This window comes from Calypte anna, chromosome 1 (genome assembly GCF_003957555.1).
Source record: "Calypte anna isolate BGI_N300 chromosome 1, bCalAnn1_v1.p, whole genome shotgun sequence".
NCBI lineage: Eukaryota > Metazoa > Chordata > Aves > Apodiformes > Trochilidae > Calypte > Calypte anna.
Genome location: NC_044244.1, coordinates 148,687,116 through 148,702,297, shown reverse-complemented (window position 1 = coordinate 148,702,297; position 15,182 = coordinate 148,687,116). Strand labels below are relative to the sequence as shown.

The 15,182-nt window shown below is 39.6% G+C and overlaps 1 protein-coding gene across 1 annotated transcript in view; it reads left to right on the top strand.

Moving 5' to 3' along the window:
• The window catches only part of GPC6 (glypican 6), a 761,222-nt gene that overhangs the window by 695,453 nt on the left and 50,587 nt on the right, over window positions 1-15,182 (top strand). Inside the window, exons 6-7 of the mRNA XM_030459184.1 lie at window positions 1,057-1,200; window positions 5,895-5,924. Of these exons, the coding sequence (XP_030315044.1) occupies window positions 1,057-1,200; window positions 5,895-5,924 (174 nt within the window). The remainder of the gene's footprint in view (window positions 1-1,056; window positions 1,201-5,894; window positions 5,925-15,182) is intronic.

Sequence of the window (15,182 nt, the reverse complement as noted above, 5' to 3'; positions counted from 1 at the left end):
AGTTCCTTAGGGATATATACTTGATATCCAATAGTCAAAAGTGTCCTCTGTGTCCTTTAGTGTCCTCCAGATATATGCTACTGAAACTTTTTTTCCAAATGGAAGCATATTAAAAATTTCATAACCCTGAAAATAATGTTTTTACATAGGAAAAAAGCACATTGGCAGAAAATAATTCTCACTTTTGCCCACTTAATATGCTTCACTCCTCTTACAGGGAGATATTAGTAGGGGATAAGAAAGTTACTAGTTATAAGACTGTTTCATCATTGACCTTTTCTCTGAGACTACAAACAAAATTACAAGGTAGGAGGAGCTGTGCACAGGGATTAGGAATGAGCTGTGATTCATACCACATTTTAAGAAAAGCTGAACCAATTATCAAGTAAGTTGGTCTCTTCTCCTATGCAGCTATCAGCAGGACAAGAGGGCATAATCTTAAGCTCTGCCAGGGGAGGTTTAGCTTGAATATTAGGAAAAAAATCTTTAAAGAGAGGGTTTGAATGGGCTGCCCAGGGAGGTGGTGGATTCTGTGTCCCTGGAGGTTATTAAGAAGAGAGTGGATGTGGCACTCAGTGCCATGCTCTGGTAACCACAGTGGGAGTGGATCAAGGGTTGGACTTGATGATCTCCAAGGTCCTTTCCAACCCGGATGATTCTGTGATTCCGTAAATCCATCCACAAAGGCCTTCCTTTTCATAGAGTCATAGAAAGACTTGAGTTGGAAGGGACCTTAAAGATCAGCTAGTTCCCACCCCTTTGCCATTTTATTTCCTGCAAAGACAACAATTAAAGTGCTTTCAAATGCTAACTTCTTACAATAATCATCTTCCTGAATTAAGGGTCTTTTAAGGTCCCTATATGTTTTTATATCTTCACCAAGGAATAATGCTTAATTATTAACCAGAGTTTTAATGTAGGGCAAGTGCTTTCTTCATTATTATCAAAATGTCAATCAAAGCTTGGGTCAAATATATGAAAGAGAGAATAAAGAGGCTATAAAATACCTGCTTCCCATTTTTAGGATTTCCCTATAACCTACAATGTCTTTTACAGGTTTTTCAAGGATGTGGCCAGCCTAAACCAGCACCTGGCCTGAGATCTTCCCGTTCAGTCCCTGAAAACTTCAATACCCGTTTTGGACCATATAACCCAGAGGAGAGACCTACAACTGCTGCTGGCACAAGTTTGGATAGGCTGGTAAGGCATATTTATATTCCATTTTTTAATTAGTAGAAATGGCCTGGTAATATAGTAGAAGAATGGTAATCTCCTGACAATTTTTTTTTTTATATTTATAATTTCATAATCACTCTACATAGCTCCCATGCCAGCTGTTCCAGCATTCAGTAAATCTTTTTGTCTCCATTGGAAATGGTACAGAGTGGCACTGCAGGAGAACAATATGACTCAGGTTTTATGTATTAGAACTGTTAGAAGAGAATAAGCTCTTTCCCGGAGGCCAAGAACCAGATGAGCTGTGGCAGGTACTTTGCAGTATAATTCTCTTTGAAAAGTGATCTACAGCAATATTTTCTATTTTTTTTTTTATTTTATTAAAAATGCTTTTATGTATTAAAGCAATTTTAGTAGCTAGTTCTTCAACACATAAACTTGCAAAAGCACATTGTTCCCCTCCTATACTTAATTATAAAATTACCACTGCTTTATTTACATCTGTCTCAAAAATTGACTTCAGTGATCATTAATCTTGATTTATTTATTCAATTGTTTTGAAAACAAGCCTTTAGCATAAGATTATTTTCTTCACTACCAATCATTAGATTCGCTTTTCAGGCTTGCTTCTATTTATACACCTCTGGATTTATAGTGGGCTATAATATTATAGCTGGTAATACTCTCCCAGCAATCATTTCGAAGGAAAGCCAATGAGCAAAACTAAAGAGCTGTAAAGCACCTGCATCAAACCAGACCATACCACATACACCCTGCTTGCCAAGCCTATGGCTGGGCACTTGTACAGCACTGGTCTGTCTTGCCAAAAAGACTCATGCTCAGGGCTGTAGCAAGAGTGAGGGCAGAGGAGCACCCAGCTGGAAACATCCCCTGTTAGCTGGGGGTATGAGATTTTGGTGAGCTGCACTCCCCATGGGTGCCAGGCAGGTGCTGCCTGCCACAGGGTACCAAAATGTCCAGAGCCCTGGAACAGGCTGCCCAGGGGGGTCGTGGAGTCTCCTTCACTGGAGACATTCAAAACCCGCCTGGACACGTTCCTATGCGAGGTACTCTAGGTGGCCCTGCTCTGGCAGGGGGGGTTGGACTAGATGATCTTTCGAGGTCCCTTCCAACCCCAAGGATTCTATGATTCTATGATTCTATGGTTCTGATCACAAGCCTAAAACACCTAGAGGTTTATCCAATATGCACCTTAAACTGCTGAGCAGGAAACCAAATACACAAATTCCTGTAAGGCCCTTGGTATCTTCCTGACACCATCATACAGCCAATACCTTTGGCAACCACAGCACTCACTCTTCCACAGTGCCAAGTCTGTCCAGTCACCTCTATCTATCCTCTATCTGTTGACTGTATTCCACCAATCATGGCAACTCAATTGGAAAATAATATGGCATTTCTAGTGAGCATATAAGATTACCTTAAAAAGCAACATTTGTTAGTTCTCTGCTCTTCTGGAAATAGCATAGCCTAGTTATCCTAAAAGGAAAAGCAGTAAAGACATCCACCTTCATTGTAGACTTAGGTATTTCTACTGCTGCAGGTTCGTAACTCAGTGTAGCACTTCAGGCTAAAAATCTGGCCGGCAATACTCAATCCATATTTGATGAGACCTTAATTTTACCTTTTTGGTTTAGATTCAGAGAACCAGCCCTTGTGTACTGCTCAGTGCAGAGGCCTGGATCTTCATCTAGAATTGGCCAAGGTGAAGTGGGAGGTCACCAGAGCCTGCTGGTTTCAATCATGCTCTGTCAAAGCTAAAAGCTGCAAACAGAAATCTCAGGAGGAGGGGCATGAAAAGAGAGGGTAGTAGCACAGTTCAGCTTGGATCACTTATGTTGTAAGAATAGTTCAAGCATTTTTGCAATGAAAAAGGCAGGCTTAAGAGACATTCCATATTGACATAAGGAGAATATTTCTGAACACATTAATATCCTGTTTAAACTACAGGCTTCCAAAATACTGAGCAGCAGCCTGAATAAAGCAGAGATAGGTCATATGCTGACAGCCTTTAAAGGCTGAAACTAATGAAAATTGACAATACAGATAATCCTTTATAACTCCCAGTAACTTGGAGGTTTCAAAGGGGAACTTGTCTCTGTATGATTTGACTAGGTTTGTTTGTGCATTATTTCAGAAAAAGAAAAGAAAAAAAGAAAAGAAAAAAAAAGGCAAACAAAACAAAAGGCTTAAAATTGCTGCTATTACTTTCCAAAGTGTTTAAGCCAAATACTTCTTTATTTTTCTTGCTGGTGGTATTTAAAATAATAACTATTTACACTCTGTTAGTGATAAATGCCAGTATCAAATCCATCTCCAAATGGCAGTGATCCATGTGTTATCTCCTTTGGGGCTGAGACCAACAATCTCTTGAGTTAGTGATAGCCACTGACCTCAGCTGGAGCTGGGAAATGCTGTTCCTGTGGATTAGAGGAGAAGGCTTTGGTTTAGAGCAGTAATCCTTTAGCAGCACTTGGGAAAGTGCACTTGCCTGCATCTCACACCAACATGGGTAATTTTATCCAGAAGGATATAAACTCTGCACTCCTGCCTGACAGGAACACCATTAAACTTGCCTACACTAGATCTTTAGCATTTAATGTGTTGAATCATTCCCTGAATCACGTCTCTCTCTTCATTAACTCTCAACAGAGCCTGGAGGACCAGCCTCATTTAGATCCTCCTAAGCCTTGCACTGCTGACAGGATGCAGAGGGAGTCCCACTCACAGCAGTTTTCCAGTCTGCACCCAGATCATTTTGTATTGCTTGCATGAAAAAAATGTAGAGCAGTACTAGTGTTTTGATAGTGGTGTCAAACAGTTAAAAGCCCTTTTGATTATTACCGAAATAAACCCCAAATCTTTCCATGTGAGTCATCTGACTGTTCAGTGTTACATTAATGATTTTTTAGGTCTGTTGTGGAGTTTGTATTCATAAAACACAATCAGACCACTTAACTTTAAGTTGTCATCATGAAGTGTAAACAGGCAGCTATGTAAACCTTAAAAGAAGTGACAAACAATTCTGCTTTCATCTGTCTCTGACAGCCTGTCATCAGAAGAAACCAAGTTTAGAAAATATTTCCTCTGTATCTCAGTACTATAAAAGCATATATAAAAACACAGTATATTTGAACCAATTTTTTTTTACTTCTGCTTATATCCCCATTAACAAGTTTAATTCAGTTATTTTATCAGGCATATTGCACAAAGTAACCCACATAAGAAGCCTACACTGAAAACACCGGGAACCCATCTGAGCAAGTGCTTATTCATCCTTACCTGAACTTGTGTGATTAATCTAGTTATTCCATTCCAAGAGAGGGAAAGCAGTTGCCCTATATTATTGACATTTCTGTAACCAGTAAGTCTTAATAGACAGGAAAGAAATAGAAATTGAGAGAAGTGTTAAAAGAAAACAATTAGATCCCCCAAAAGCAGTGGTACACCTGGCTTAAAATGCATCAGATGTATGTAAGAAGTTATGTAGAACTTGAGAGAGTTGTCTAAGCATGGATGTAAAAAGCTCCATCTGACACATCCCAGAGTAGATGAAACATGAGACCAGCATATATGGCACATGACTTGAAGGGACAAAGCAGCAGTGAGGAGCTGGGTAGAATACACTGAAACATCACAAGCATTTCAAAATATTTATGCTCAGGCAATTCAATCAGGGCCTGTTCGCAGCACAGGGCCTAAAAGTCAGGCTCTTTCTGAAGTCAATGGAGAGAGACACACATTTTTGGAGAGTGATTCAGCCCATCTGTCACAGATACCTCTCACAGATTGGGAAATGAAAGGTCCAACTAAGACTGCCACGTGAAGATAGGCAACCCTGAGATGCTTTGGAGTAACTAAGAAATCAAATTGATCAGGCAGACAGGACAGCAATTTGGGATGCTCATGACCTCCTGAACTGGTAGTTGAAGGCCAGGTAGAACACCCTAGAGGATGTCTACTACATCTAGCATCAAAGTGGGAGAACAGAACTGAGCCCAAGCTCTTCTCTATCACCTAATGCTATTTGAGTTGACTATGATCTTCAAGAAGTCCAAATGTGGAACAAAGTCACAGGAGACTTGTATGGAATTCAGATGGAATCCTCAGAGTAACTAAATTCACTTGCTATGCCTATATTTAGGTAACTGGTTTCCACCCTATTTCTCTACTGACAGTAACAGAAGCAAATATGAGAATGTAACTGATTCTGTATAATCCATAGTGCAGATGCCTATAGCCAGCTATCTAGACTTGAAGTCTAGATCACTGTAGTTTTTACTACTAACAGAGAAAAATAAAGTCTGTGTTCAGTTCTTGAAAGATAGGTTTAGGCAATCAAATTGGATCAAATATTTCTAAAGCATGGTTCGTCTCAAAGTCCAAGTTCTAACAGCTCAGAAAAATTCTGTATCCATCTACTACAAAGTGCCAAAAAGTTACAACCTTAGTCTAGACATCTAGCTATTACACCAGATGTTCGGTAAGACAAATACTGTCAGAGTTTAAATAATTTTAACCACCAAGCTCAGGTGCTTCTGTAGAGCATGTTCTAAAAATTCTCATTTAAAATCAACTGCTTATAAAAACTCGTTATCTTCTCTGTGGTTGCCTGTTTGGTATAACATGTGGTTTATTTTGTTTTGTTTTGTTTTGTTTTTTCTGTTCCCTGAATCTGTTTCCCCCTTGCTTCCCAGAGGACTATCTGGAGGACAATGCAACATGGTGTAAGCTTTGGTATTCTTATTCTTCACCTTCATTCCCATTTGTCTTTGTACAGTGCTGGGCAAAATACTTTATTAAGTTTCATCCTCACCAACTTTATTTTGCGTGTGTCTTGTAGGCTAAAATGCTAGCAGTTCTCTCTGCAATTTTACATTCTGGATTATTTAATTCTGTCCAGTGCCTAGAGCTGCTGGTTCCTTTCAGTATTTAGTATTTATTTATTTCACTTCAAGGATGATGCCTCACACCCCAAAAGGAGCATATATATTCTCCCATTGAGCTCAAACCTGGCATAAATATGGTCTCAGACCCCATGTCTGTACGTTCAGCAATGCAGACTCTGTGGTGGCATTCAGCTCTGAGTCCTGTGCCTTGAGATAGCTCTGAAGCAATGGAAAAAAGTTCCCAAGCCTCCCTGGGCTCTCACCCTAGAATTGCCCCTGTCTTGCTGTCTGGCACCCCACTGAGCTTCTCTGTGGGAGCTTGATAAAAGAGATTCCTTTAGGCCTCCCAGATAGAGGTCCCTGGTTTCAGACAGAACAAGTTCAGCACATCCTGAGGGGAAGGCAGGAACACAGCACCACGCAGATATGCAGCACCTCACTTGTGAAGTACCTCGAAGCATTTAGCTTGGACTGCTTTATCCTGCTTCTTAGCAGGACTAATTAGTCTACCGAGAGCAACATGCTGATACAGCCATACTGCCACCTGCATCTGAGCTGCCTTGGGTACCTCTGTATCCCCCACACCACCATGCAGCACAGTGCTGCCTTAATTCAGCTGGAATTTCTTCTGAGAACGTACTGCACTCTGACCTAGCTGGACGTGGATAAAATAATTCCACGTTTTCTTTTGGGAGGACATGGAAGCTTTCTTGATTTTCCACAAGGGAGCTGATGCACTGTTAACCATATAATACATAATGCACATGCATACCATGGAGATAGGACACAGAGAAACTGGCCGTGGCATTTTGAGAGTGATTTACATTCAAGTACAGGATAAGATAAGTGGATCAGTATGGGCCCAGCCTGAAAAAGAGAATCTTTCATGCCATTTTCCCAGGGGAGGGGAATATATTGTTCCACACTTTGTAGAAAAGTGTTCTTTTATCTTGCCTCCTGCTTTCCTTAAAATAAAAGTAAATGAAGTCTCAGTTTCCATGAGCAAGATCCAGGAACATTTTTTTAGGAATAAAGTGGAATGCATTTTAAGTGTCCATTCAGTTATAGTTTTAAACTTTTTTTTTATTCCATTGTGTAATGATTTTGTAACAATAAAAAAATGCAATAGTAACCTAAGAAACCTGTTGTGAACAATTACTTCCTAGTACTCCAAAACTATACGAAGTAGAAAATAAGATTAAAAAAAAATTAATCTGCTTTGCATTTTAGCTATAAAGGACTAACATTAATAGGATGGTATACTATGAAGACACTGCTGAATTGCCCAAAGAATCCTCTGTAGCACTCCTGAAAGTAGAGTTTATATTTCAGTTTTCTTAGAATCCATTTAGTGCAGAGCCTAGAAATGTTAAATACATTCATTAATAGTACAATTTTCCTGAGACAGGATGCTTATTCTCAATGTTTTAGACCTCAAGAGACCCTAGAATAAAACGCAGTTGGTATAAATCTTAGAGGGTTTAAAATACTGAGACTAATTTTTCAAACACCTTCTGAGCACAGAGACCGTAGGGAAAGATATAAATAATGAACCTATAAAAGACCTCATAGCTCAGGAGGTTTTGGTCACACTCCTAAGAGTGAAGATGAGAGGCTCATGCAGGTGTTTTAGAAGCCCACTGACTTCCCACAGGCTATTCCTCCCCATCCCTTACATGCTGTGCTGCTGGATGTGCCATTTCTCCCTGTGTGATGTTAATTAGCAGAGAACTCCTGTAAAGGAGTACAGCTCCTCCAGTTTTAGGGTTTGTGTGTTTAAACAGAATCCCTTTTCTTCTTATCTGTTTGGATACAATACAGAGAATGAATAAATATGTTTTACAGCATCTGCCATGGTCATTTGGTGTCAGATGCAGGATTTACCTGGTTCTCTAAAAAAAGTTGTTTGCTTAGTGTCAGGTTTAGTTTATTCTCAGTTTGTATGACACAGCAATATCTAAGTCTGTGCCATCACTTCTTCCCTCACCTTTAATATCAGTCTCAGGTAGCAAAGGTGGATGAGTGATGGTGGCTGGCAGAACCCTCCTGGGAGACCTGCCAGAGCCCTGTTTCTAAAAACAGCAGTATTGCTCCATCCCCCAGATGAATGGTTCCACATGCTGCTGGATCTGAATCATCTCCTAATGGGTGTGAGGTGTTTACTAAGAGTGAGCTTTATTACAGGTTACCTCTTTGGATCCTGTGAGCAAGAAAAGGCCATCTTCCAACAGTAACAGGAAAGACAGATCTTAATTAGGTGTCCAAAAGAAAGAAAAAAAAAATGCACAATTTTCATAACTATGCAGTGTCTGCCTTGCCTGGAGAGTGGTGCATTGCCCATCTCATTGAACTCAAGTGGCTGCTTCAACATCTGAAAATGTATCTGTTAGTACTAGTTGAGCTTTCTTTAAGTGATGGCTGTGAAGACCACCTGAGAGCCACCAACTCATTTCCAGAAAGTCTTAGGGGTATGAATGATGCTATGTATCCCCGTTACACCCCTGATTACTAGGCTTGTCTTCACACAATAAGATGAACAACAGCATAGTCATGGGCCTTCAGTTGTACACTGAGAAACTCTGATTCCTGAGCTTGGCTATCAGGGTAAAGAAAAGGAAGATATAACAGCTAGAATTTGCACATCTGTGCCCTATCAAACAAGACTAAAATGAAGTGGGATTTAGTTGCCCTAGCTTTTCATGCTTCTAATGTTGCTATCAAAAGTCTGAGCTACCACCTGATTCCTCTACCAGTCGATGGAGATAATTGAGCACCCCCAGACTTTGCTTGAGATATTCATTTGGAGATGACAAGAATCTTAATTACCCTTTTCTCCCTACTGAGTATGAAGAGAATCTGGATGATTAGCTCAGACATCTAATTTGTAGATGTCTAAATGTAACCATAATGCCTGGCTTTGAACTTAGGCTCTGTAAATCAAATTCTCACAAAGGAGGTTTTGTTCTATAAAACACATTGATAGATAGTTCTAATCATTTGTCATTGTTGTGGTATCATTGGTACCTAGAAGGATAGCTACTGTCCAACAAAAATAACTCATTCAGAGGTGGCATAAGTTTTATTCAACAGCAATAACCCCCTTGTAAATCTGTATTAACTTACATTTCCTTCTATTTGAAGTTTTAGCTTCTGCTCAATAAAAACTAAGGTGGTTTTTTTCCCAATATAAAGTGAGTTTGTATTATCAGCCTCTGGAAGATGAATCTAAGCAGGAAATAGATCAACACTGCTCTTTCAGATGAAAGATCACATTTCATTTCACATCTTGGTGCGTGAATCTGTGCAGAAGGAAAAGTGAATTCTTAATGTTCTTATTCATGCTAAAGAAAGATAGTGGCTATATAAACATCCTCTACATCTTAGCATTTTGACACAATATTAAAAGAAAAAATATGGTTTAAATATCGATAGCAGGGCTTGTGTCCCTATTTGCAGGTAACAATTAATGCTCATTTAGATGCTTCCAAGTAACATGACAGTAACAACAGACTGACCTACCTGCTTCAGAGGTGTTACACTAATGAATTCTTGCATTTTTGCATTTGTGCAAGCAACAAGTTCTAAGTTTCCATTTGAAATGGATTTTGTAATATATTGCCAGTTCATTTACCATTGGAAAATTAAAGGGTCCTTTTGTGCAAGTGACTACAGACCATAAGACGTCTTCAGTAACAGGTAGTTGTGCACAAGTGTAGGTGCCAACAGAGAAATGAAAGCTTTGATAATTTGTCAATAACTCCAAATAATGATTCTCACTTTCCAAAGGAAAAAAAAAAGTTATACTTTACTGGTAATTAGTTCTTTCCAGTCTTTTGCAGCTATTTCTGTTTTGCTAAGCTGTAGCACACGAATATATTGTGAATGCATAACAGCAACATGCAATGTTGGACTCCACTTTTAACAAATAGTATATTACAGCAGTCTGAAAACTGACTTCCCAAGCCAAATATCTTTTATTTTTTTCTTTGGTTGTAATAGACAGAAATTGACATATTATGGACTTTTATATATATTACTAGTGTTTGTAGGGGAAGTGAAATACAAGGGCTAAAAAGGTTTACCTTCATGCAACTGGTGACCCTTTCATGAACTTTCTTTAGTCAAAACCAAGTATTTTACACTAGGAAAGTTTTCCTGTCTTTTTCTCCTGTTTTATTTCCCTTCCCCCAGTCATATCAACGTATTGGTCTGTGTTGTTGGAACAGAAATACAAGATGCTTCTTTAAATATAAAATATAGGCAGCTCTCTGTAAAAAGGAATTGAGTGAGTAGTTACAGATATTCACTGATGGGAAAGCCAACACCTAGGGAAGGGGAAGGAAAGCATTCATTGTCCCTAATTGCATCCATCATCACCTAAGGACAAATCCATCAAAACCTAAGGACAAGTCTAAGGTTTTGCATCTGTTAGCAGATCCAGTAGCACTTGTGGATCCTCAGCCTGGGGGCTGGCCCTAGTAGCACCACAGCTTCAAACTAGGGCAAAACACAGAACCTCCATATTGCCACCTATTGGTGCTTAATGACCACAGAAAGTAAGAGAATACCTGCAATTCCAGCAAGCTGGGGTCTTCAGCAGATCTCACTTTGGACACTGGCATGCACTGAGGAACATGGCAACAAAGAACCCCAGCTATAGGATTAGAATTTAGTAGCACAGACTCTACAGTTAGTTAAGAAAACAGGACCTTTCCAGAGGTTGGTTCCCAGTCTAATGTAGATATCTGCCAGACACTTCATGAATAGCTCCTGGAAGTGCCTATGTTTCTCTGTCAGCTATAAAGAACTTTAGGCTTTACAAGATATTTATCTTACTGAGGGCTAAAGCTGAGTTAGATCAACCCCTGCTGAGCCATCAGTACCTGACTTCTCCACAAACACCCTTATTTAAATGAACGTGACTGAGGCTACTAGAATTTAGGACTTGGGTGTGCTCACTGGGCACTAAGAAGATTTGCACAAGTTCACAATGTTCTGGTGGCTTTGCAGTCTGGTGGCAGCAATCATAATTGACCACTGTGTATATGTCTTTGTTTTCTTGGATTTTATTTCTTCTGCACTGAATGTATGTCACATACATGTCATTTCTGGTACATAAAAAACAGAACTCACTGTGTCTTAGCCAATGTCTGTAATAAAGGTGTTAGTTATATGGAGCTGGGTGTGTTAATGTCCCATGGTAGCAATGGAGAGCTAGTTGAGGTTGTCAGCAACAGGCAGAATTCCCTTGCTGAATGCCTCATGCTAAGTGAGATGCCCAGAACTATGAAGGCATCTGCAAGGAGCAGACAGATGTGATATAAGCCTTACAGGAGTTCTTCAATCTTCTGGATGCTCCAGAGGACTACAAAATGGCATTAGGTTCATTTATGACTACATTGAATAAAGGATACAGGAGGTAATCATAAGATCCTAAATTAGACCAAAATGAGCCACGTGGCCACCTGAATAACTCCCTAGACTCCACTAAGAGGTCAACAGGCTGTCCAGAAAGAGGTATCTAGGACCTTCACAGAAGAGTCTCAGGTATGGTGAAGGACATGCCAGGGACTTGTAGTGTCATGTGGAAGGCAACTGAATCCCACTCTGAGTCTCCACTGATGGTGAGGCTTTGACACCCAGCTCACATGTCAACACCCTCACTGAGAACTTTCACATTTAGGCAAGCCTAACTCATTGCCAGAGCCTATGGACAACAGCCATTGCTATACATTTGTAGGGGAGCAAACCACCTTGTTGATAGACAACCATCTCTTCAGTTCTAAATATAATTCCTTTAATTCTAAAGTGCTGGGAATCTTGCTTTCCTACTATCCACTTGGACAGCATCAAGAAGCAACATATAGGAACTCAAATGAAAACGGGATGGAATTAATTTTTTTTTGTTCTTAAACATTCAAGCCCATAAAAATTTCTAGTCCACAATAACTGTGTTACCTAAGTAACTGCTACAGCAACTAAAAAGATAATTACTTGAAGTTCATTGCCTTTCTTAATATAGCATACCTACAGTGATCATATATTAGGATGATGATCTATATGCAAAAATAACAGGAATCTGAGAAACACATTTCTTTTGCTGAAAAAAAAGCAGCAGTCACTTACTGAAAAAAAGTCACTGCATAATAAATGAACCTGAAAGAAACTGCCTTTTTTCCATGATCTCACAATGAATGCTAATGGGCTTGAAAGTCAGGGAACATTTATAATCTTAGAAATAAAGTACATAAAAATCCTTTCAACTTTTATCCATTCATTCATTCAGGTAAAATCCAGTTGACCAAATGGAGGTATCTAATGCTACAGATAGCCAAAGAATGTATCCTTTACTGTCAGCTGAGAGAAATAGGCACTTTCAGGGTACAGCTGATCAGAACTTTTTTAAAAATCTCTATCGGCTTACGATGCACTTGCACCCTTCAGCTCCTGTTTCTCACCATTGACTACAGCAGAAGAGTTCACAGCCTGGACATGGACTCTGGCATCCTGTGAGATTGATTTTATTCTCGACTCTTTCTCATGAAGTTCACAGTCCACAAGCCCAGATAGACTGTGAAATTACTGCCATACACCCTGACGGTGTTTCTACTTCATTTGTTTTGGCAACAAGGGGTGACTCTCTGCTAAACATTGAATGCACATTAAAAATATGCTCCTGTCTTGAACGCCTTAATGATATCTTCCTTTCAGGAGTTCTTTTCTTTTGAAGTAGAGCATTCAAGGTTACCAGTCATTGCTTATTGTCTCTGTATGATTTTCTAACCATCCACTTGTGGTATGAGAATGGAGTAATCCAGAAAAATTAATTAGCTGTTTCTGTAAAGCATGATCTTCATAATTTCCAAGTGAACAAGTCTGAATTGGAAACTACAGTTTGCCCCATGAGGGAAAGAGAAGAAAGGCACAGAAGTGACACCCCTTGTCACTTATGCTCAGGCAGTTCAGTTCAGATCACACCTCCAAGTGCAGAGTAGCAGAGAAGCAATTCTGTCCAGCATATAAGACTCCTGGAGACTGTGAATAACCTTTTATTCCTGGGGTACAGAACATTTTCTTAAGTAGTGACTGGGAAACCATGGCTGGCTTTATTTGCAACCCATCTGTTCTAGACTGCAATGCCCATGTTCTTTGGGAAAGAGAAGAACAATTCCTGCTTCAATACCACCTCTCTATCACCAGGGTTGCTCAGGTACCAGCACAGCTCCCTATTCACAAGCCAGATAGAGTCCACCCAGGTAAAGATTTTTGTTATTAGATGGGAAACAGTGAGCCCAGCTCCTCTCTGCCTGCACAGAGAAGCCCAGCTTCATCACACTTTTCATCAAGTCCCTCCTTGCTTAATAAAAATCACTCTGGCAAAAATGAGTTCCTTAAAAATCTCTTTTATCATGAAATTGTCTGGATGTAGACAGATAGGAGAGGGATTGATTGGAGAAAAAATACTGCCTGTGAAATGTTCAGGATTGTGAAAAGCTGCAAATTGACTTGGTAATGTCCTGGGACAAAAAACCCTGGAATTCTCAGGCTAGTTGTGGAAGGACTTTTTAAAAATCCTATTTCCCACAGGTTGTAATGCTGATTTATTTCTGTGCTAAAATGTGAAATAACACGGCTGGCAAACACCCTTTCAGGAATCTAGAAAATAGTTAATGATATATAGGGACATATTCTTCAATGTCATTTGTTCCTTAATGTCTCCCCATGGCAAAGGCACCGTAATCAGTTCAAGGCCATCTATACCCATGCTAAAGCACTCTCTCACCTCTCTAAGCCATTCACTTTATCACAGAGAAAACAGAGATTAAAAAAGGCATCACTGTAAGAAAGAATATGTGACCAGGATATTTCTGCATCTTATAGCAACCTAAAGATTTAACTCTGGCATCCTGGACCAAATGGCCAAGGCTGCCCTTTCACACCAGGATATGAGCCACACTCTGCTGGTACTCAAGAGATTTTAAGGACACAAGCAAGTTGCTGAACTTTGCACCCTGGCAGCTGCCAACAAGCACTTGTCACAGTCCCTCTGGAAGATCTTGAGCTAATGCATGTGAATTTACTGGGTTTTCAGGATGTGCTCAGCTACTGCAGGTTGACCACACAGATGACTTTACCTACATTTGTCCTACAGATGTCCACACCTACATTTTTTTTCTGCATTTGTAACACCAGAGTGTCTGACACTTAGAAAATCCACATTTTCTCGGCTCTTGTTCATGTAGCCAGGCCCTAAAACAGCCAGGAATGTTTTGTCATTTTTCACTGTTAATAGGGATAACTAACAGGATTAACAACAGTGAGGTTCTCTTTAGGATTTATTGCACTTCTGAATGCAATGTTATCTGGTTCTGAAACCTTACTATGCTAGCTGTTGGCTTTCTGAAGTGTTTTCTAACAAAAGAAGAAATATTCACACTATAATCCAAGCTAATGATAAACTTCCAGCTAGGAGTCCAAGGCTCAGCCTTCATCTTCACAATTCACCATTTCATTATAATGGATTAAATTGCATAGTCAGGGGAACTGTGCACTGATAAGAACGTACCTGTGAATGCTTCATTCTTGCTGCATTGGCTCAAGTTGCCATAGTAACTTATCAGGCTAAGTTAATCGAGCTTTTTTGCCTGTTATCAGAAACCAGACGGAGCAAAGAATCCCAACTATGGATCTTTAGACAGCTGTTAAAAGTCAGATTTAAGTTCAGCTAAAGGTAAATAGGGAAAGGGTCTGTCAGGCAGAAATCATAGGCATAATATGTTGGTGTAAAGGAATTGCAGAGGAAGATGGGGAGATGAGGCAGAGCAAAGAGTGTTTTAAATTTTTATTACTAACATTTAAATGTTTTTTCTGATTTAGGAAGTATGTTTAGTTAAATAAGATTCTGATTATTTCTTTATTTCTCATGGGGCTACCATACCATAGTTGTTCAGCCTAAACAATTTTTCATCTCTACTCAGTCTTACGGTGTCCAGCTGAGCATAGGAAAATCAAATTGGCCTAATTGTCATTCATATGCCATCATGTATAACATCTAGGAACCTATACTCATTTTCTTTCATGGCATCTGTCTATTGC